We start from the raw sequence: 23108 nt of genomic DNA, 5'->3' as shown, positions 1-23108 counted from the left end.
ACAGTGCTGAAGCAGAGCAGCTGTACCGATACAGTTGTGCCGCTGCAGTGCGTCTGGTGGCGACGCTCTATGCTGATGGGAGAGAGCTCTCCTGTCGGCATAATAAAACCACGAGAGGCAGAAACTAGGTTGGCTGGAGAAGCTCTGCTACTGACCAGCACTGTGCACGTGAGCGTTTATGTCGGTGTAACTTGTATGGCTTAGGGATATGTTTTTTTTTTTTTTTTCATACCTCTGAGCACCATAAGTTATATCGACATAGTCTGTAGTATAGACATAGCCTTAGTTTGAACACAGGTGGCTAGCACACTTGTTACTTTAACAAGGTCTGTGATTGCCCACAGATCAAAATCAGGCTTGATGGCAGCCATTAACACCTTCCAGCGTAACAATATTTAATACTAACATTTAATTGCAATTCAAGAGAACAGTTCACATAGGTAGAATTTCAGGAGTGAAATACTGTGCTGCATTTCTAGGAGGTGGCTGTGATGGCTTTCAGCCACCCATGTGCCCTTTTGATCCTAAGCTGCTTCAGTGACTGGCATGACCCCTGGCTGAATTTAGACAGCCCCGAGGGCCCGTCTCGGTTACAGTAGCCTTCCCAGGCTACCCTGCGGGCAGCAGCACTGCTCAGAATCTTTGCGGCATGATGCCCTGTGTGCTGCAGACCTGCCACTCATTCCTCTCACACACTCCGTCATGCCTCCTATGTATGCCAGGGCTTACAATGGCATCCTTGGAAGGATTTCTCAGTTCCTGCACCTTGGGACTCCTCCCCTGGCTGAACCCACGGTTTGTAGACTCCCTTTTCCACTCTCACGCTTTTACCCACCATAAAGGGGCTGGGGTGGTGGTAAGGATCTCCCTCTGGATTTTATTGAGTACACATTTCTTTTTTGGTTCAGTAATATTAATGTGGTATTTAATTTGCTGAAAGGATGTCGTACTAGTAACTGAAATCATGTTTTATTTTAGACTCTTGTCTCTTAAAGCGTGACCCAGAAACTTTATCCAAGAGCACTGGACAAAATGCCTGCCTAGCAAAACACACTATAGTTATCTGTATCCTGTAGTTTTCTGGATGTCCAAGCTGTACCTCAGCTATTTCAGCTGATCTATGTATTTTAATCTATTGCAGTATATTAGCAGATCAGACTTAATCAGTCTTAAGGGAGCTTTTGGACCTTTTCCATAAACAGGTCAGAGCTAAGTAAGGCAGATTGTTCTGTGCTACAATATCTACAGCAAGTGAAATTTTCAGGGACATCAGCCAGCAGGATAGACTAAAGAGATTAAAGGAAGCAAAGTGAAGGGGGCGTGACTGGGATATTGACATTTTCAGACAGTCTCACTTACTTAGCATTTACATTTTCTCTGTTGTTACACTGGTAAATATGCAAATTTTCTTTGATAATATATTCCCCTCCATTGACTTAGGGCAGCGATTCTCAAACTTCATTGCATCACGACCACCTTCTGACAACAAAAATTACTACACGACCCCAGGAGGAGCGAACAAAGCCTGAGACCACCCGAGCCCCACCACTCCAAATGGGGATGGGGCAAAGCCCAAGGGCTTCAGCCCTGTAATGGGGGCCTGGAACCTGAGCCCTGCCACTCAGTGCTGTAGCCCTCAGGCTTCGGCTTCGGCCCCGGGCCCCAAAAAGTCAAAGCTAGCCCTGGCTACCCCATTTAAACAGGGTCACGACCCACTTTGGGGTCCCAACTCATAGTTTGAGAACCTCTGACTTAGGGCATGTCTACACTACAATCTTAATTTGACCTTACTGCGGTGGCTGATGTTCACACTACCCTGCTTCTGTCGGTGGTGCACGTCCTTATGAGAAGGGCTTCTACTGACTTAAGAGGGTCAGTGTGCGTGTGTGTGGGGGGGGAGGGCTGGGAGCCAAGGATCTCAGCTCCATGCAGCTCCACCGAGAGGCCAGCTGCCTCCTGGGGCTTCTCACCTTCCCACTCCCAGCTGGAAGTGTGGGGAAGCTGCCCGGGGAAGCTGCTCTGGGGGGTTAGGGGAAGATCCACACCCGGAGTCCAGTCAGCTGCCATGCTCACAGCAGGAAGCAGATAGCAAGGACCCTGGGGGGCAGCATGGCTCCCAGCAGGGAGTGGAGAGCCCAGGTGGCAGCCCAACTTGGAGCGGAGACCTGCCAGCAGCTCAGCTGGGGAGCCGGGAGCTGGCTTTCTTGTTAATTTCACTGACATCTGATGTAAGGAACATCTGATGTAAGGAACGCAGTGTCTACATAGACACTGCGTTGCCCTAATTACATGGACATAAGCCCAACATCTCCTGTGGAGGTGGAGTCATTATGTTGGTGCAGTAGGGCACTTACATCGGCGGGAGCAAGGCTGTAGTGTGTACACTGACATAGTTAGGTCGACATAAGCCGCCTAATGTTGACCTAACTTTGTAGCTTAGACCAAGCCTTAGTGCCATAAGATCAGAACAAAACACTGATATTGAACAGAGAAAGCTACACTAGAAATGTTGAGTGCCAGAAACTAAGGAAAACTTTTGTACACTGAAATGAACCTTCATTAAGATTCATCAATGGGTGGATCCAGTCAAGAAACAGCTGGAAACAGTTTCTCTTAAAAACAAACAAACAAAAAAACCCACAGTACTGAAATATGTTGCTAAAGCAATAGTATAATTTCAGCTTCTGATCAGAGAAGAATTAGGTTAAACATAGTAAATGTTCTCAGCAAATTCTTGATTTTAGTTAGTTTGGTTTTTGTTTGTTTTTCAGAAAGCAGTGGACCTTAATTCCTAGAGCTGATTTTCAAGATCGTTGGCCTCCAAAGCGGAAAGACAGTGTGAAAAGTTAGTCGAGATGAGGAGGGCAAACCCGGCCCTGTTGAAGTGAATGGGAGTTCTGCCATTGACTTCAGTGGGGGGCCAGGGTTTCATCCCTGGTAAGTGCATGAGCCCTCCTTTTGTTTTTGGTTTGAGCTTGTAAGAGTGAAGGGTCTCAAGAACAGAGGTTCAAGATTTACTCCTTTCATGTGTAAGTAGAGCACTGTGATATTCTTCAGTGTAAGGGACAGATTTTCTCCCCTCTTCCCCCCAAAAGTGACATATTTACCTGTAGCATGTAATTCTTTCAGCTCTCTTTCTTCCTGTGCTAATTGCTGAACAATGAACCCTTTTCTCTTTATTCCTCTGAAAGTAGGTATGGCAACCTCTGTTTACAGCAGCCTTGAAGATCTTCCATTTCTCCCCCACAGAAGTGCATTTGTTAGCTTATCATGGGAGGGATATACTAATTCCCAGTCAGGTAAGGGTTATTGGATCATCACAGGCATTTGAAAGTGCAAGTAAATCTGGTCTTGTTAGTCTCTTAAAAAAAAATTACTACACTCCCTTTGCACAGCTGCTGTCTAATGGGCATTTTTAACCCCACAGTGGCAGACTTCTCCATTTCCAGATTCCTATGCTCGTTAACATCCTCTGCCTAACAACACAAAAGAAGATGTGGTGTCTCCTATGTGAAATAAATGACTAGTGCTTTCATTCATCAACGAAAATCCCTGCTAAAAACTCTCTCCTCCTATTTGCGGCGTTATATTCTTCTCTTGCTTGTGGCACCTTATGTCTCATTAGGCTTTTTGTAATAGAGTTTTCCAGTTATATTACATTAGCTGAAAGTTGTTCCTAGAAGATATCCTGAAAGAAATGGTAATGTTATTTAGCATAGCATTATAAATATATAATTTGGAGTACTGCGAATGAGTTTTCCCTATTACCAAAATGTTTCAGAAGATCTGAGTGATCTTGGGTAAGCCACTTCACATCCTTGTGGTTCTCTTTTCCCCTCCTACCCTTCGTCTGTCTTGTCTATTTAGATTATAGAATTTGGGGCAGGGACTGCCTCTCTGTGTGTGTTTGTACAACACCTAGCACAATGGGGCCCTGATCTCAGTTGTGGCCTCATGGAACTGCTGTAATGTAAATAATAAATAACAGTAATAACTTGATTTTTTTCCTTTGTCATTATATCCTTCATATATAAATACACATAACAAAAAAAATATTTTCAGAGCCTTCGATCACAACATTCAGTACCATAGCATACTTTACAAAGGACCATTCAGATTGTTCTGTCATGGTTACAAAGAGAGCACTGATTAAAAGAAAGGGCAACCAATGCTGGAACTGATGGTGATGAAAATAGAGATCTTGTAGAAAAAAACAGGCATTGGCCTAATTCTACTGCCATTGATGTTAGTAATAAAACACCCATTAACTTCAATGTTAACAGAGTTAAGCCAAAGCACAGAGAGAGATTGTGAAAACCCTATATTTATAAGTATATTGCATAAAATACTAAGGAATGTAATCCTTCCATGTGACCCCATGTGTTGTATTCTACCATACAGTTCTTTCTACCATATAGTTTATAGAAGATGCTTCCAGCTACCCTCTTCTCAGTTTGACTGGTATTTGCCAATATCTTTGCAACAGAAATCCACTTTATGATGATGAAAGGCAGATTCAGATCTTCTAGATGGCCTAATAAGACTGTTTTGGTGGGATTGTTGTGATGATTTGGGAATCTGTCTGTACAATTTATGAATTCTGTGTGAGATTGAGCTCTCTGCATGTGTCTTTACTAAGCTGTGAACTCCATTTTGAATGGGCAGCCCTTGCCTTCTCTGTTGTTTACCTCCAGATTGGATTGAAATTCCAACAGGATAGTGGTACAAGGCTGACAGCAGAAGGTCATTAACTCTCTTGAGTGCTCTGCCATTACAATGGAATAGCTCTAAATACTAGACTGGCTCCCTAACCAGAGAGGTCACCTGGCAATAAAATCACCTGGTAGATGTCTCTGATCACCTGAGGAGATGAATCCAGAAGACACCTGACAGAGGGCCTGGAAGCTATAAAAAGACAGATGCTGCTCTATTGGGTGTCATCTCCAGCCATTGTTCCCCAGCTCAGATGAACAACTGCATGAAGGAGCATGATAAGAGAAGAGGAATCCTGACAACCTGAACACACATGGTGCCCCAATAAGTTTCCAGGAAAGGATGAATTAGTGAGGGGCTCTGCATTTAGGATGTTCATTGTTTTCTAAATAAGCTGTACTCACTTGTGCTTTATCTGTTAGTAAAAGTAGTATTAGGCTTCTACACAAAGTGTCCGTGTGTGCTGTGTACTTCAAAACTACCACATGCCTCCTGTAACAGTAAAACTGTAACTCAGAAGGCTCAGATCGTTGGTGGTAGCCTGGGAGAGTATATGTTTAAGATACTGAGTTGATTTGGGGATCAGCACTGGACTTGGGAACTATGGCAGCTGGGCTGAGGGGCTCCATCTCCATGAAAGGGCAGCAGATTGAGAACTGATCCGCAGGAAATGTGTCAGAGAGGCCAAGGAAAGAAACAACACTGCAGCCTGCTGTAACCCAGGCAAGATTAAAACACCAGGGGGCTGAGAAACTTGGATTCACCTCATAACAATCCGGTAGGTGGCTGGCTGGAAGTACCTCACCAGATCTGTGACAGTTGTGCATTAGTTCCTGAGGCAATAGAGCCTCTTATATAACTTGTCCCAGTAAAAGCATTGTTTCTGGCATGAAATAAATGGGGCTGTAAGATAAATGGACATATTGCTGTCAGCACTACCAGCTCTGGCTGTGTTATGTTAACTTACCCTTCAAGAACTTCTCTGGGGGGGACTAATAATATTGATTCAGTATTTTGTTTTGGTAGAATCTTAAGGTCAAGGAACTAGAGGTATTCTTGACATATTGTCGAATGTTTTTTCCAATTACTGTCTGATATATGTTGAGTTCTTGTTCCCGTTTCTCCTGAGTGTTCAGTCCAGAAGATATTTAAGAGAATTGAGCCATCTACTCCTTTCCCCTGCTAAATGAATCATACTGTCAAATGTTTTAAAGCAATCGTTTATTAGGGGTTGATCTAAAGCCTACTCAAGTCAAAAGACTGCCATTGATTTCAGTGAGCTTTGGATCGGGCCCTCAGAGAATGTTGTTTCTTTTAGAGTAGTTCCGAATGACTTCCACAAGAATCGGGGACCCATTGTGCTAGGCACGATACATATAGAGTAAGAGACGGTCCCTGTCCCAAATTGCTTACTTTCTAAACAGACAAGACAATTAGAGTGAGTAGGGGAAAAGACTCAGAGAAATGAAGTGACAGGAGACCTGAGACTAGAATTCAGCTTTCTTGATTCCTAGTCCACATCTACTTCACCATGCTGTCTCCAGTTAGTATAGCCCGTTGCCTTTGCATATATGTATTAATCAACTTGTATAACTGTTGAGACAAAGAGCTAAGTGATAAAAGCCAATGATCAGGAGGTAGCTGTGTTAGTCTGTATTCACAAAAACAACAAGGATGCATCTGAAAAAGTGAGGATTTTTGCCCACGAAAGCTTATGCCAAATAAATCTGTTAGTCTTTAAGATGCGACTGGACTCCTTGTTGTTTTTAAAAGACAATGAGATTATTCTGCATATAGAGGATGATTAAGGCTAAGATTTTGTCATGATTATTTTTAGTAAAGGTCACGGATAGGTCAAGGGTTATAAACAAAAATTCACAGAAGCCATAATCTATCTGTGACTCTTGCCGCTGTGTCTCCCTGGTTTCCCCCACCACGGTGGTGGCTGGGAGCTGTGGGGATCCCCCTCTTCTCCTGGCAGCTGCAGGGTGACCATATTTCCCAAACAGAAAATGGGACACCCCCAGCCGCTCGCCTGAGGCGTCTCCATGCCCCCATTGCTGGAACCTGAGGAGGGCCCCCTCAGGCGTCTGTCACCTGTTGCTGGAACTTTGCAGGGGGCCCCCTGTCGCCCATTGCTGGAACCCTGCCAGGGCCCCACTGGCTGTCAGCTCTGGTCCTGCAGCCCCTGGGGCTGAAGCAGAGAATGTCACCGAGGTCTCTGGAAGTCAGGGATTCTCTGACCTCCATGACATAAACGTAGCCTTAAGGATGATTATTCAGTTTTGTTAATATACCTTGTCTTGCCAATATTTTTTTCAAATGGTCTGAAATTGAATTGGAAATTGGAAATATTTTCATGTAGGTGTTAGAAGCAAACTAACTAGTTTGGAATTGGTGATGTTCTTGATGCACTGGAGTTCAACTCAGAATGCGGTGAAAATTGGATTCATAGGCAGTGAAGCTGGTAGTCTGGTTGAGTAGGGATATGGTGACCAGACAGTAAGTGTGAAAAATCGGGACGGGGGTGGGGGATAATAGGAGCCTATATAAGAAAAAGATCCAAAAATTGGGACTGTCCCTATAAAATTGGGCCATCTGGTCACCCTAACTAGGGAAGTCCATATGGTGCTCCAGATAGTGTAATGAACATATTATCTAGTTGCAGCCAAACTGGGATAGATTACTAGTTTTAAAAAAGCCCTCTTTGAGAGGGCAAGTATGGGAAGAAGTACGAGTCTGGTAAGACTGACTCTTTCTCCAGACAGCCTTATTTGGCCCCAACCACTCCACCCCTCAAAAAAAAATCTTAGAGGAGAGGATTTACATTTTCCCATTAAAAGGATTAAATTAATTTTAGTTGGCTGAAAAATTTAGCGGAAATTTTCCTTTGCAATAATCTCAGGTTGCAAATAATTTTTAAGACATATGTTCTGTTCAGCTGTTTCCCTCCTACTCAGTAATACAAGGGTAGCTGCAACATCTTTCTGTAGCTTTGTTTGTTTCTATTATGTTGTGATCTAAATTCAAGTGGATGAGTCAAAAGCTGCATTTATGCACACCTTTATGCCCATATGTTTAGTCTACTTCCAAATACAGAAGGGTAGATGTTAATACTGTATTGGGTCTGGTCTTCTGAATATAGCCATTAAGCGTGGCTTCCTTTTGATATGGAATCTTGACAGAAAGCCAGAGTTTTCAATTAAATCCATTAGGTGTGGAAGTGAGGTAACTGGATTGGGTAAAATGTCTTCTGCATGCCTTTTAATTTTGTGTGTTGTTTTACTAGCATTGCAACCTTGCTGCTTTCCACTCTGTAGCTGGAAGACCTCTGACATAACACCAGTCATTAAGACTATGCAAGCATGGAGCTTTACAGGATCTCTAGCCATCTTTAAAAGGCTGGACTAAATCCAGATTTGCTTAGCACTGCCATCAAATACAGTCAGTCAGTCCTCTCAAAGGCCTTGTCAGCATGAAGAAGATAAGGCTACAGATGGATTTCTTGACAGTTTGTGCCTGGAACATTAAGTGAAATATTTTTGTGGGTGTTATCTGCCTCAAGCCTTCCTTTTACAAACCCTGCTTGGTGCTCTTGTATTGGGATAGGAATAATTTCTCTAAGTCACATTGGCACGTAAGGATGTCCAGGAAATTAGCATTTGCAGGAAGGAGATGGATCAGTAATTGCCATAGCTAGGCTCGTCCTTATCTTTTTGCTTTAAATGAGTGAAATCAAAATGCCTTTCTCATGCCACATGACAGGATTCTTTTCTGAGAAATTTCCATTAATCCATTGTCTGATTCGTACCAGCTGTGCCCAGAATGTTTTTTAAAAATGTCAGCTAGAAAGTCATCTGCACCAGGTGTTATTCCTGTGTTTGGATCCTGTGTGGCTTTTTCAATCTCCCCGAGTATTATAAACCTATCTATTTGGTGCACCTGATTCTCAGAGAGTGCACTGAAATCAAATGTATTCATAAGTTGTGCAAACCAACACTGCTTAGAATATCCATTAGTAGCAAAAAGAAATTTGTGGAGCTTCTAGAACTGGGTTGATGATGTTGCTGGTTCTAGCATTACCTATCTTGCCTTATATGTGCTAAGTGTAATGTTATTACTAACCCTGAAGAATCAAACTCATTCTGTGGGGAGGGTCAAATTCTATTTTTAACGATGGTCCATAAAACAACATATAAATTTAACCTGGCATACCAGCCTTAATCCACACTGCATTTCCCATTGATGCCAACAGCAGTTTTGCACAAAGATCAAGGGAAGATAAATGTATTATTTATATTACTGTAGCACCTGACACATACCAGGACCCCATTGTGTTAGTGCTGTACAAACCAGAACATGGCCTGTATGTAGTAAGTGAATGTTGTATTATTGTCAAGTCAGTACCTTCTTGCTGAATTAAGCATCTCTCATTGAGGAGAGGGTGGGATAGGTAGGGAAGGGAATGAGCTGCATTGCAGAGACTGACTTCCTGCCTCTAGGGCAGAGGAGGAATAATGACTCTCTGAGGCATAGTTCCTTTTTGGAGCTTCTCCTAGAAGAAGCACAGCTATGCCCCTAACTCATGACTGAGACTCCAGGATCCGTCTGACCCGCTATTTGTACAATATAACTCAATCTCCTCAGACGTTGTCTTACAGAATGAACAAAATGGAAGAAAGAGAAATAAAAGGGGGTAGGAGAGGGAAGAAAATGTGAATTTATTACTATCTGTGCATTTTTCCGCTTTCTTCCAGTTAATGTAGTCTTTTAAAAGATCCCCTTCTTTTTCTATAAGCTTGAAATAGCGGAATAGCTTTATGAGGAGAAAAAATGTCTTTTTTTTTTTTTTTTTACAAATCAGTTAACAAGATTTAAATCGAATAGCCATATTCTTGGTCTTGGTAGCACCTGGTCTCTGTTAGTGAAGCACTTGCTAAAAACTCTTCTGGATGCCTAAAGCACTTAGTAGAGTTACCCAAGTACAGTGTGAAATAGCAAAATACCTAAAAGCTTATGTGTAAGGCTACGGTTTAGTCACGGGTATTTTTAGTAAAAGTTATGGGCAGTAAACAAAATTTCATGGCCTGTGACCTGTCCATGACTTGTACTATATTCCCCTGACTAAATCTTGGGTGCTCTGGGGTGACCCCGGGGCGCCGTGGATGCTCTGGGGCAGGGGGCAGCCTGGGGGCACTGTGGATGCTCTGGGGCAGAGGGCAGCCTGGGACCCCCACTGCTGCTTGGGGTGGGGCGCATCAGCTGGAATCGCCCCCTGCTCCTGATGGGGGCCAGGAGGGCATGGCAGCCGGAGTCCCCTGCTGCTTCTGGGAGTGGTGGGAGGCACACAGTGGCCCGAGATTGCCCCAGCAGCAGCTGGTGTGGCTGGCCCAGGGGCTGCCCGAGCTGCTCACACCAGGTCAGCCACACCAGTTGCTGCAGAAGTCACAGGGGTCCCAGAAAGTCACAGAATCCATGACTTCTGCGACAGACTTGCAGCCTTACTTACATGATGTCAGTTCCTTTGAGGCTGTTCTTCAGACAATGGAATGCTGCTCCCTTTTTGTTAAGCTCTGTTGGGAAGTCTGCATTCATTATCATCATTTTTTCATTAAATGTGAGTAGCTTAAATATCACACGGCTTCGTTTTTCTTGACTTCCTTATCTGAACTTGATATTCTCTATTTCAATTGGAGGAAAGTGCCCCTGCAATTTTAACAAGGCAGGTAGCAGTTTTTGCAGCAAGGACATTGGCTCTTTTCCCCCCCTCTCTCCCTTCTGCCAGTCCTAATATGTGAAGCTTATTCTCAAAATCCTTGTTTCTCTTCCATTTTCACCATATGTGCCTTTTAAAAGAAGCTGCTTCAGCATTTAATCCATCTACCCGGTGGCTGTTTAATGTTTTTAGTTTCATTCCCCCAGATCAACCCATAAGAGTATTCATTTGGGAAGCAGCCTTTGAGAGGGTTTTAATATCCCCAGAATTCAGGGCTAATGTGGACACCATTTTTCTGAGCACCACAATTTCCTGTGAGAGAGTTCCTGATGCTGAGCCACCATTGTTTTTTTGTTAGGTAAGTCCTCTGACGCACTTTTTTTGATCAATATGGTCCATTTTTTGTGGTTCGTCTTTTATCTTGCTGCTGGCAACTCTATGTTACCAGGAACTTTTTAAGTAAAAGCGTAGGTTTTATTTTCATTGGTGTGGGAGAGGTAAGGAGTACACAAAACAGGCTGTTGTCTTTCCCTCCCCACTTCTAGCATAACTGCCATGTTTTGTGCTGCTCCCTGTGACAGGTATGTAAATTACTTAATGAGCTAATTCGTGTGTCTGCAATTAATTTCCTTATAGCCATAAACTTTATCTTTAAAAACATTGTATAGATTTAGAGCTTGCATCACTGTAATGAATGCCCTTGGTTTATCTACAGGGCAACAGCAAAGCAAGCTTCCCACTCACAGTTCTCCCGATCTTGGGAACCTCTAAACAAGAAGTTGTTTAGCCACTGCTAACAGCCAGTTAGTGCAAAGTGTGCTGGTGAGTTAGTGCTGCGGCAGCTGGACCTGAGACCCAGCAAACTCATCTCATATAGGGACCACCAAACATCCATTTGATAGGAGTAAATTTTTAATCTCTACTAAACTGGACTGGATTCATACTGGTCACCAACAGGCTCTGAAGCTCATTTGCAATGTTTTGAGACATCCATGCCCCTCAAACACTGTCACACCTTGGAGATTGAAGTGCATTTTCTGGTAGGCAGGATCTTCCACTCTGCACATACAAGAGACATATTTCACCCATTGCTGTCAGGGTGAAATCCTGACCCCATTGAATTAAATGGTAAAACTCCCATTCAGTGGGGCCAGGAGTTCACCTTCAGTGTTCTTAAGCCATCCCTGTAATTTGTGGTCCACCTAGTTCTTAAAAGGACATTAACTCCCATTTCCTGAAATATTAACCCTATAAATATAACAAAGAAACATAATATCCTCATTCACCTCTAAATATAATTGTGTAATTAAAAAGTAATTTTGACAATTATTCCAGCATCTTCCCCTTAATTTACATATTTTATCCCCATGATTTATCGGTCAGGTTTGAAGCCACAACTTTTAGATACTGTGATAGACCCAGGCCAGTTGGGTACAGCAGAGTAGTAGAAGGCAGATATACTGGCCACTGGATAGGCAGTTTTCTGTTCCCTGACTGACCAGAGCAGGGGCTGCTCCAGGCTAGGGTGGACACATGACTCCAATTAGCCTGCAGAGTGTCAGTTGAAGCTGTTAGGCTAATGTGAGCACCTGACTCTAATTAAGGCCCCTCTGATACTATGAAAGGGCTCACTCAGGTCAGGCTGAGAGAGCCAGGGAGCCAGAGGAGAGGAAGTGCCGCTGAAGGGCTGGGTAATGAAGACACCCTCAAGCTTCTGGAAAGGGAGCCCTAAGGTAAGGGTGAAGAAGGCGTCAAGAGAGAGCGAAGTGGGAGAGCTGTGGGGAAGTGGCCCAGTGAAATGTAGCAAATCTGGCGGTGAAAGGTCGGCTGCCAACAGCTGCTGCCATTAGAGTCCCTGGGCCGGAACCCGGAGTAGAGGGTGGACCCGGGTTCTCCCCAACCCACCACTACAGAAACACCTCCTGGGAGGGAAGACAGGCCCCTGTCAGGACAGGAGGCTAAACTGTTCTTGAATAAGCCCATAGGGACAACAGAGACTGTGGGAGTTCTCTCACCAACCTCCTTGCTGGCCTATGATGAAAAGGGCTCAGTGGACTGTAACCCTGGCCCTAGAGAGAGAAGGGCTACGTGGAGGGTCACAGTGAGCCTCTGAGGTTAGCATAAACTGCCTGGAAGTGCAGGACCCATTGGGACAAAGTCGGAGCTCTGCCACAATACATAACAAGGACCACTTCCATTTCAACCATATGAGTATCTGGTGGGCAAGGCCAGTGTGTGTGGGGGGGACGACAATACAGTTTATCATTGAGTTATGTAACTATTTGTGAATTAGAATGTTAGTAATCAGGATTCCTGGGTTCTCTTCCTGGCTATGGGAACACAGCTATGATGTAGTGATTAGACAGAGAGTAGCTAAGTGTAACAACACCCTTTTTGGGCTGGCTGTTGAGAATGAACCTGTAATCTCTGAGCATGAGCTTCTACCATTTGACCTAAAAATTAATGCTAATTAGCCTGGGGGCTGTAGCAGACTCACTAACCTCTATATATAGTCTAGCCACTAGAGAGGGACAAAGGTCCTTATTGTGACTATTGGCTACACAAGTACATAATCTGGGCCATTTTCTCTGGCAGGAGGTGTGGCAAACTGGATGAGACTTGGCTGTGTCCTGTGAATAAGCTGGCTTGTATTTTCAGTCTGTCTGCACTGACCACATCCAACCTCTCAGTTGTCTTAGCTGTTAAGTGGGCAAGTGATAGTCTTTAAGATAGGGGCATGTGAGGCCTTAAGGTTGTGAAGTGCACAGAAATATTAAGACCAGTTTGGAGAAGATTAGAGCCAAGACGCTTTTGGCTTGTAGTTAGGGTGACCAGATGTCCTGATTTTATAGGGACAGTCCCTATATTTGGGGCTTTTTCTTACATAGGCTCCTATTATCCCACACCCCATCCTGATTTTTCACACTTACTATCTGGTCATCCTACTTGTAGTTCAGTGTACCTTTCCCTCAGGCAGTGGTTCTCAAACTTATTCCGCCATTTGTGCAGGGAAAGCCCCTGGCGGGCCGGGCCGGTTTGTGTACCTGCCGCGTCCATGGGTTCGGCCAATCGCGGCTCCCAGTGGCCGCGGTTTGTTGCTCCAGGCCAATGGGAGCTACTGGACACGGCACAGGCTGAGCCGCCACTTCCGGCAGCTCCCATTGGCCTGGAGCAGCGAACCGCGGCCACTGGAAGCCACAATTGGCCGAACCCGCAGACGCGGCAGGTACACAAACCGGCCTGGCCCGCCAGGGGCTTTCCCTGCACAAACGGCAGAACAAGTTTGGGAACCACTGCCCTAAGGCTACAGATTATTAGTGGGGGAAGGGTCTCCTTTTCCTCCCTTCGTGCCCTGCAATACAGGAGTCTGCCTGGATGGCACACTTCTCCTCAAAGGCACTACAGGGCTGATATAACTTGTGCTGGTGAATAAAAGCCCTCAAGGTTCTGCTCAAACAGGATTGCTGGAAGTGTGTTAAGATCCATACTCACCCCCCTAGCCTTCCCTGGAGTCCCTCCTCTGCTGGGGTGGGGGCGGGGAGTTCAGGAGGACTAAAGTAAGCCTCCCTAGAGTTCCCCCAACTGCTGCTCTAAGTCCCTTTTCTGCTGCTGGAGTGATTGAGAATCTGGCCTTTATTGCAAATAGCACTACCCCAAATGAAAAAGGAGCTTGAAAAGAAAAGAAAAATTAGTAGCACACTTAGCTTTATTGAAATTGAACAAATAACTTTTTTAATAAATGCTTTTACAGCAAGTGTAAAATTTTTTAATGATCTTATGTTTTATCTTAGTTTCTTTTCCTGTGTAAGCAAAAATACCTTTTTTATTTCAATTTTTATTTTTTTCTACTTTAAAACATGTAGCAAGGATTTGAACCACGTAGCTCTGGCACCAAAAGGTAACAGGTTATGAAAATCACAGTACAGTTTTAAAATTCTTAGGTTAGTCAATGATATTTAAAATGATCGCCACTTCGAGTAAAGATACAAATTAGAGGTCTGTAAACAAGTTGTGTTTACCTACAGAGCTATCAGTTGCAGCTACAATGAGAGCAGTAATGGAAAGAAATAGAAAGTCAATGCTAAACTGAGCTACACCAGCCAGGAAACAAGTTCTTAATAAATAGTGTGGTACAGGGTAGCACAACAGGTAAAATACAGTTTGGCACCTCAAGTTGCATGTAAAAACAGCAGAAATGAAATGAAATAAGTGCACTCTCTTAGAACAAAAATAAAATGGGCAGTTTAACTGGTTTCTATGAGTGTCAGCTATCAAATAAATAGCACAATACACAGGTTTGACCCCAAAATTACAATTCTAATAAAGCAAGATAATATTAAAATACACACCCACAAGGATATTAAAGTATAAATCATTTTTCCCTGTTAGTAGAAATAAGTTACAACGCACAAAAGGACTTCTTGGTGAACTGCTAACTACAGACATTTGAATGGAATGTAGCTCAGTAGACTTGTTTCAAATAGAAAGGCAGCATTATCCTGAATAAGTTTGGTCCTCTTATAACTCACTGTACTGTAGCCACTACAGTCCCATAGTAGGTGTTTCAGGTTGGTCAGTTGTTTTTATTTTTTTCAATATCTTAGTGACATTGTTGAATAAAATTTGGCCCTGTTTAAGAACGTCTGATCAATGCAGAATCTGGAAGAACAATATTGAGTGTATGTAAGGGGATCCATATTGCATGATCCCACGGCATCTTGTTTTTGTTGTCAATTACTTTTTTCCTATGCTTTTTCTTCCGTTCCATTTTTTTTTGTTGTCTTCTCTTCAGTAGCATGGGTGAAAAAAAATCCTCAGTCCAAATGACAGAAAGACATTTCACTGTTTATTTACAAGCAAATCGCTTTGGCTACACGGTCCCAGCACCCCCAGAGAGTTGCCTATTTCTTGTGAATATCCTCATGCCGTATAATTTTGTACGTAATCCAGTAAAAGATATTGAAAATGAGGAAGGCTAGTGGGAACGCAGCTCGGGATATTGTATCAATCCTTTTTGCACGGTCAACAAACTTCTTTCTGATGGACTCTGAATCCTTTGGTGGTGCCAGAGGGGGGTTTGGAGGAGTGGCCTTGACTGCGGTGCCGTCTTTGACCTGGAGACAGTGACCCATCCCGTAACCACTGAAATTGAATCGACTGTCACGGGTAACATCATCTTCCTGGAGGATAAAGGAAAGAAATAAGAGACAATCAATTGTCTGTGTAGACTACAATTAAGGTTGTAGCTTCCAGGAGCACTGCAAAGCTCCTTAACAAACCAGTGGACAAGCTTTTGGTTTGAGTTAATATAACACTGCCTTACAAAATTTCACTGGCTCACTTGGCTCAAGCTGTATAATATTTTTTGACAGGTGAGTAAATATCATGCCCTTTATCCTCATCCTGATAACTAGGTGATGAAGACTTAGTGCCTGAGCTGGTAAATTTTCATGACCGTTTTGCCAAGCTGATAGAATAACAATGTTTGAGCTACAATGACTGGCAGCCATCCATGAATGATTCCAAACCACCAAATAAGTGACTCCATTCTCCTGCATTCTACTCAGGATGAAATGCAAGCCCAGAAGCTGCCCTAGTTCCTAAATTTGATGTGGCTGAGGACCAGAAAAGTCAGGAAGAGCATAGAGAGCCCACTTGCTGTGCTATTTATTTCACTACTGTTGTTATTATTAATTATTTATTATTATTATTTCACTTTTTTTTCTTTTAAATAAACTCTCCTGAGGTTCACGAGTGCAGAGCGCTCTCTCATGTCTCTAACCTACAGCTTTCTGATGGCAATACAGAGCAAGGGATTGCAAAAAACAGTGGGCCATAGCCACAGCTGATGTGAAGCTTTATAACTCCACTGTCTCTTCTTCATCTGTACCACCTGTATCATCAAGCTTGCTTTGCTTACCTTAGAGCTGACATACTGATGTGAGCAAATAACAATGCATCACAAGCCATGATAAAAGAAATAGGTTATACTGAGTGAGGATAAAAGAAGTGAAGGCAACAAATAGTGCCTTTGAGACCCAAGTACTTTGGTGTGAAGACTGCTATATGCTATACTCACTAGTAGGTGTATAATTGTATTAACACAGGGCTTGTTACCACTTGGGTCCTTTTCATCTCAAATCTTCAGCAGTGTGAAAGGGAAATGTTTCATTCTCTTTTTGCGATTTGTTCATTTACAGTTTTCAGTCCTTCTGGGAAAAGCTAAAAAGGTAAAAGTTCTGCTCCTACTATTATTATAAATAAGTAAAGTGCTTAAAGATGAGACTGCCGAGACATGAGTTCAGGGCACGGCGCTTCTCTTGCATTAGTTAATGACATTCCTAAACCCTGCTACAATGCAGGCAGAGGCACTGCCTGCAGTGCTCTCTGTGTCACTAGCCATTGTAGACAAAATACAAACGCAGGATGTGGAAGATGATTAAAGGACAACGGTTGTTATCACGTGTATTTATTTTAAATATATAGATATATTCTGTAATTTGTGAGGGAGCTTTAGGAGGAAGAATAGCCTATCGGACTGAGCACAGGACTAGGAGACTCCAGAGTTCTAGTCCCAACTCAGCCACTGCCTTGTTGTGTGTCGCTGGGCAAATCATTTCAATGCCCAAGGCCTGATTCTGATGTTATGCTACTGTAAATCCAGGATAACACCCCTGGAGTCACTTCCAATTTATACCAGTGTAACTGAATGCAGATTCTAGCCCCTGTATTCATTTTTTCCATCTGCAAAAGGGGTATAATAAATACCTACCTCATGAATTGTAAGGAATAAGTTGTTGTTATACGTGCAGGATATCAAAGATAGAAAATATTATACAGTAGGAATACAGTAGTATTACCTTTATTATCTTGTTTTTAAAAAGAGCTTTTTCCAGTAATCTTTAAAAATACCAAAGAAATACATAGAAATGCAAGCAGAAAGATGTTCTTAGAACAGGTGACAAACTGGCTTTTCTCTGTTGCATGATAAATGATTCTTGCCGAACTGCACAAGAGTGGGGGAGGTATAGTTATTTTACTTACTGAAATTATACAATAGTAGTTTCTAGGTGCCTTGATGATATGCAAAATACAATTAATTATAATAAAACAATAGAGAAATAGCAACAGCTCCCAACAAACCAAGCTCTTCTGCAGGAAGCATAAACCAACTTCACATCCTTCTGTTCTATCTCCACCCCCAGCTCCCTCCAGCTCACACACTTTAGCTCTTCCCAGAATGATGCCCTTTGCTGTGTTCCTTGAACATCAACAGACTCAGGCTATATCAGACCAAGGGAGGGAGTGTATTCTAAATTTAAGGTGCCTTTCAGCTCAAGCTCCTCAATGTACTTGGAGCCCAGAAACAGAAAGCTCAGACCTGAGAAACTGGCTAACCACAAACCTGCACCAGTTTAACTACAGTTGTGTGTTTTTAAATAGATTTAATTAAACCAGTTCAAGTGTGTGTGTAGATAAGGCCTCAGCTAGTCATGCCCCACACTATTTATGGCTTTATAAATTAAAAATCTGTTAAACTCCATCTAGAAGCCAACAAACATCCACTGCAGAAGAAAATGCGTCAGTGTCATGTGCTCACTTAACAAGTGAACTTGCTTCAACTGCTAAATGAATGCAAGATTAGTCTAGTACAGCACATCGCCACTAGCCAGTCTAGATGTATTAAAGACGTGGGTTATGGAGAGGAGGGTCACAGTCCCAATCTCCTAGCTAGGCACAGACAGAAAAAAAGCAGCCATTTTCACTGGTAATGGTCTAAGAAGACTCCCAAATTCCTCACTCAAGTAACAAATAGACACACACCTTCAATCAGAGAAACAGCTGTTGGCCCAGATCCTGAACTGTGGCCAAGAAACATTCAGAAACAGGCTCAATGATATGGAAATGCAATATAACAGTCTCCCTGTAATATATTCTTCTTAACTTTGTCCATTTATGGAAATAAGTGGGGGGAGCTATAACTTGCAGGGGGTTATCATAAATGAAAAAGAAATATGAGCAAGATTGAAGTGCTGTGTCCCTTAACTGTTCATTCCCAGACTTTCAGAAGATTTGTGCTATGAAAATTAAATATATTTTCTAGGTGCTAGGAACATAACATTGAAAATGTAGCAAAGGAATCTATTTCCTAATGCAGTTATATTTTCATCTTGTGGCTTAGGTGCTGGCTCTAAACAATTTTTATAATGGAAAGAGAGGATGCTAAGAAGTGGGAGATTTTTCTACACGTTTAGTGTTATTTTTTCTTCTTCATGAACGGGATCAGCTTTTGTTCTACACAAGTGAATGTCTTTAATCCCATTGAATGAGATCTTGAATGGGGTAGGAGGTATTCATATAAGGGCACATTTCAGGAAAATTAACTCTCTTGCTTTCCTTTCCCCACTTCAGTGTAAAACACTGGTTTTGGATGAAAGGTGCTATGGATTGATTCCTCTAAGGTCTAGTCCTGCAGTCTCTGCCTGCTTAAAGCTCTGCCTGCAAGTCTGGGCCCTATGGTTAACTTGTGGAAGTTAAGAGATGGGGAAGACTTGTTAGATCATCCAGACCATTTCCCAGCTGATTCAGGACTGTTAACTAGAATGTATTTTCTAGAGATGTCAGCTATAGTTATACTGTACAGTGACAACAGTGAACTCAGATCGGTATTTTCAAAACTGAAATAAACCATTGCTTAGACAGGTGTTAATAATTAAAAATAAATCAATGTTGTATTGAACTAGTTCTGAGCTACTGATCAGGCATGCTTGTAATCTATTGGCAGGCATTGATGTGGCTCACCATGAGATACTCCAGACACTGTAGTGGAAATTGGGGGCTAAGGGAGGGAGGTTACTCTTGAGTGGCTCTTTACCTTCCTTGCGGAGAAAAGAACCAAGTTGGTCTCTGGTCGGGAGAAGAGACTTTGGAGTCAGGGGTGCAGCCAGCTTGTGGTTTTGGTATCTAACCAATCTACCAGTACATTGGTAATACAGCTGGGTAGTGTGGCCCCTAAAGCAGTCTGGATACTCACTGCATCTGTGACTCTCTTCAACAGTTGACTAACATGAACAGTCCCCCTCCTAAATGAAATAAAGGGAAAGCCTTGACACTCGTCTGTAGGAGGCGTCACTATAGTGCAGGGCATAATTACTGTGCTTGATCAAATCCAGTGGGTTGCCTGGAGAATCAACTATCTGGGCTCCTCTGCGGTATGTGAATGATTCTGTCTGGGCAATACATGTCTGGATGTTAAAGTCTCTCTGGACAATGGAGTTTGGAGACTTCATTCTCGCTGGAGCATCAGGCATTTGCCACTGTCAGAAGACCGGATACTGGGCTAGATGGACCTTTGGTCCAACCCAGTATGGCTGTTCTTTGACTTCATTACCAGGTTGGATAACAGTTCTGCCAGTCCATTTGTGATGTACACAAAGACATCTGGTCAGCATTTCAGTGGGAATCTCACAATAGTCTGCCTCTGGATATACATAGCTGAAGAATTAATTCACATTATTTTGATTTGGGGGTTATTCCCCTTTCTGCAACAGATAGACACAGCATAACCACCTCACTTTCCTTGTCCTGCCTGGGCTTATGCAGGTCTGAGTAGACTATAGCGTGGTTATTTTAAATGTATGTAATTAGTGTTACATTTTAATTAAAATGTGAGACAATCATTAAAGGGACTGCCAAATTGTGACAAAAGGGAACGGGGAGTTTTATTAATGAAGTGACTTTGCATGCAGGAACATCCTTCAACACAGAGATCCCAGCTGAGATGAAGCACGTAAGGGAAGAGAGTCAAATGCCTGAAGAACCCAGGACAGAGAGGCAGAGATCAGAGATGCACAGAGACTCAAGGGAAGTGGTGTGGTAGGAGCAAAGCTGATTTGGGCTTGATTCTACTCTAAGTTTAAAGCCGCATTAACTTCAGAGGTCAGTGTAGTTAGACCAATGTAAAACCAGGTCGGTTTCGATGAGGTCTCTTGGTCAGTGACAAACTCCAGAACCCTATCTGCCAACAAGGCAAACAAATACAATTTAACTTACAATTACCTTTGCTAAAACTGTAAATACATAGGAGGAATTTCCCTGACACAAGTCTACCTGCCTCTCTCATTGATTTCTATTGGGAATGAATTTCTGACCATCCTAATTGCTCTCAGTGAGTGGAAAATGGTTGCTTCAGTAGGGTCCCATTTTTAAAGGGGCTTTAATCCTGCTCACCCTGTGCACCTGCTGCACGGCAGGCTCCAGGTACCACCCCCATGTATCCCTCACTGCTACAGTCTGGTAAGGGAAACATCTCCATCAGAGCCAACAAGTGAGTGTGTTGTAGTACCTTAACTGACTCCTAGGACTTGGTTATAGTTCTAACGTGGCTGGTAGCCCAACTGATCTCACTATTAGAATCTTTTCCTGATTTTTTTCAGCCTTGGTTTTCAATTTTCCCTCTTTTCAGTGAGACTGTACTTAGGCTAGATTGTAAGAATACAATCTGCCCTAAGTAAGGGGCAGCACCTATCTCAGAGTCACTGTGTGGTCCCTAGGGAAGTAGCGTCATCTGAAGCAGCGTTTTGCTAGAACTGATGACTTCCCTTTTTATGCCTGCTGGCTGGTGAAATGGGTGAGGGAGGGTGGATTTATGGCTTCATCCATGCCCTGCCTGCCTACCTACACCCCACTCATATGCATGGAAAGGAGAGTGGCAACCCCACAGAGGGCTCCCCAACCTGAGTTGTGACCCACGATGTAGGTAGCCTATACAGGAAAGTAAGGGAGTACCTTATGCACCTGTACTCCCCTTGTAGGTGCATTGAGCAAGCAATAGTCTTCCCCAGCAAAGAAGAAAGCCTGGCAGCTATCAACAGCAAAAGAAGGAATGATAAAAGAGGACAATCCATGCCAGGTTGTGGGGGATGTGGGAAACAAACTGAATTCCCCTGGCATCTTTGAGTGTGCCCCATATCACTGCCACTTGCTTCGGTCAAACATAACAAATATGTGCATATAATTCCTCCAGCTAAAGATTAGCCATGTGGAGAAGAAAAAGAACATGCTTTTTTCCTCCATTGATGGATGCTTTCCTTTAAACTATTTACTAAAACCACAGCCAGCCAGAGAGAGATTACCACAGCTTCCTCAGACAGACCTCATGCATTTAATTTATGCAAATGCTTCTCAAAACTAATTAAACATTTCAAATGATATTAATAATTTAAAATCCACAGCTAAAAATAGACAGGAATGTCTGCACACTCTTAAAAGTATTCAAATGCAAGTTCCATTAGGCTTGTTTGGGTTTTTTGCAGCAAATAAAGACAATTGCTGCCTTTTCCAATCAATGCCTTTTCCAATTATCAGTTTTAAGCACTGAGCTTCCCATAAATATAGTGTTGGGTTTTCTTCATATCTTCCATACCACAGATTATCCTCCTTCCTGGCTTTGCATATCATTTATGTTCTGCTAGCCAAAATCTCAATCATCTGGATTTCACTGGCTGTTTTTACATGGCTCTGAAGTGAGATTGGGTGAAACAAAGTTGTTGCATCTTAAAAATATCCTCACAGCTTGATGCTATTGGAAATTTTACTACCACAAATTCTCCATTGTCTTTTCATTTTGATTTGCTTTACTAAAAGGATCATTCTGTTAAAACCAATTTTTTTATTCATAGCAAATGAGACATCATAAGATTAAAAATCAATAGGCACTCAAAGATACAGCAACTTGATCTGCTAACCTTTTACACAATTGTTTTTTCATTGGGTAAGTGATCAATGCAAACTCCCACAAGGTCATTAATAATATGCATAGGATGGAAATGAAATAAGGTCCTGTGTAAAATTTGGCCGTAATCATGTACACTCAGGGATCGGCAACCTTTGGTGCACGGCCTGTCAGGGAAATCCGGTGGCGGGCCAGGATGGTTTGTTTACCTGCAGCGTCCGCAGGTTTGGCCGATCACAGCTCCCACTGGCCATGGTTCACTGTTCCAAGCCAATGTGGGCTGTGGGAAGTGGCACGGGCCAACGGATGTGCTGGCCGCTGCTTCCCGCAGCCCCCATTGGCCTAGAATGGCGAACCTTGGCCAGTGGGAGCTGCGATCGGCCGAACCTGAGGACACTGCAGGTAAACAAACCGTCCTGGTTCACCAGCGGATTTCCCTGATGGGCCACGTGCCAAAGGTTGCCAATCCTTGATTGTACACCAAGCCCTAGTTTGCAATATGACATATGTTCTTGTAATATTGATAGTTTACCACATTGACTGCGTTGCATGTATTTGTGTTTGGGCATCTCTTTGCTATAATGGTCTGCATCCCTTACTTGTTGTCTATGATATGGTAGATTTGGAAGAAGTTTGGGGAATATTCAATAGGATAAAAATTAACTCATCTGTATAGTGGGCAAACGCCAGCCCACTTTATTACTTTCCAGTCTTGAGAACAGGAGCAGTGATACGTGTGCCTTTAATGGAAGCAAGGGAATTATGGAAATAGGAGACATTTTACATGTCACTACCAGTTCCCTCCTCCCAGCTGTCCCCTCCTTTGCCTCTGCTGGCTGTAGTTAAATCTCAGCAGTCCACTCTCTCCCTTTTACTCCTTTTCCCATCACATTACCTGCCTACTAACCCCCAGCCCTGACCAATGCCTGTTTTCTCTGCTCCCAC

At 43.0% G+C, this 23108-nt stretch overlaps 1 protein-coding gene and 1 long non-coding RNA gene across 9 annotated transcripts in view; one reads left to right on the top strand and one right to left on the bottom strand.

Moving 5' to 3' along the window:
- LOC120396113 overlaps window positions 1-20458 on the top strand; it is a 38544-nt gene extending 18086 nt beyond the window's left edge. Inside the window, exons 2-4 of one of the 5 annotated variants that reach the window (XR_005592990.1) lie at window positions 2772-2937; window positions 3195-3299; window positions 20179-20458. This is a non-coding gene — a long non-coding RNA (uncharacterized LOC120396113). Of the gene's footprint in view, window positions 1-2771; window positions 3030-3191; window positions 3300-3427; window positions 3567-20178 lie in introns of those variants that run through there. The other 4 variants (XR_005592992.1, XR_005592991.1, XR_005592994.1 and 1 more) reach the window with 4 other exon arrangements.
- The window catches only part of GLRA2 (glycine receptor alpha 2), a 220322-nt gene continuing 211424 nt past the window's right edge, over window positions 14211-23108 (bottom strand). For all 4 annotated transcript variants that reach the window (XM_039521036.1, XM_039521038.1, XM_039521037.1 and 1 more), the window contains one exon: window positions 14211-15609. In XM_039521036.1, coding sequence (XP_039376970.1) covers window positions 15331-15609 — 279 coding nt within the window. In that variant the 3' untranslated portion in view covers window positions 14211-15330. The remainder of the gene's footprint in view (window positions 15610-23108) is intronic.

This window comes from Mauremys reevesii, linkage group 1 (genome assembly GCF_016161935.1).
Source record: "Mauremys reevesii isolate NIE-2019 linkage group 1, ASM1616193v1, whole genome shotgun sequence".
In the NCBI taxonomy this organism is placed as follows: Eukaryota; Metazoa; Chordata; order Testudines; family Geoemydidae; genus Mauremys; species Mauremys reevesii.
This window is presented reverse-complemented; position numbering and strand designations above follow the sequence as displayed.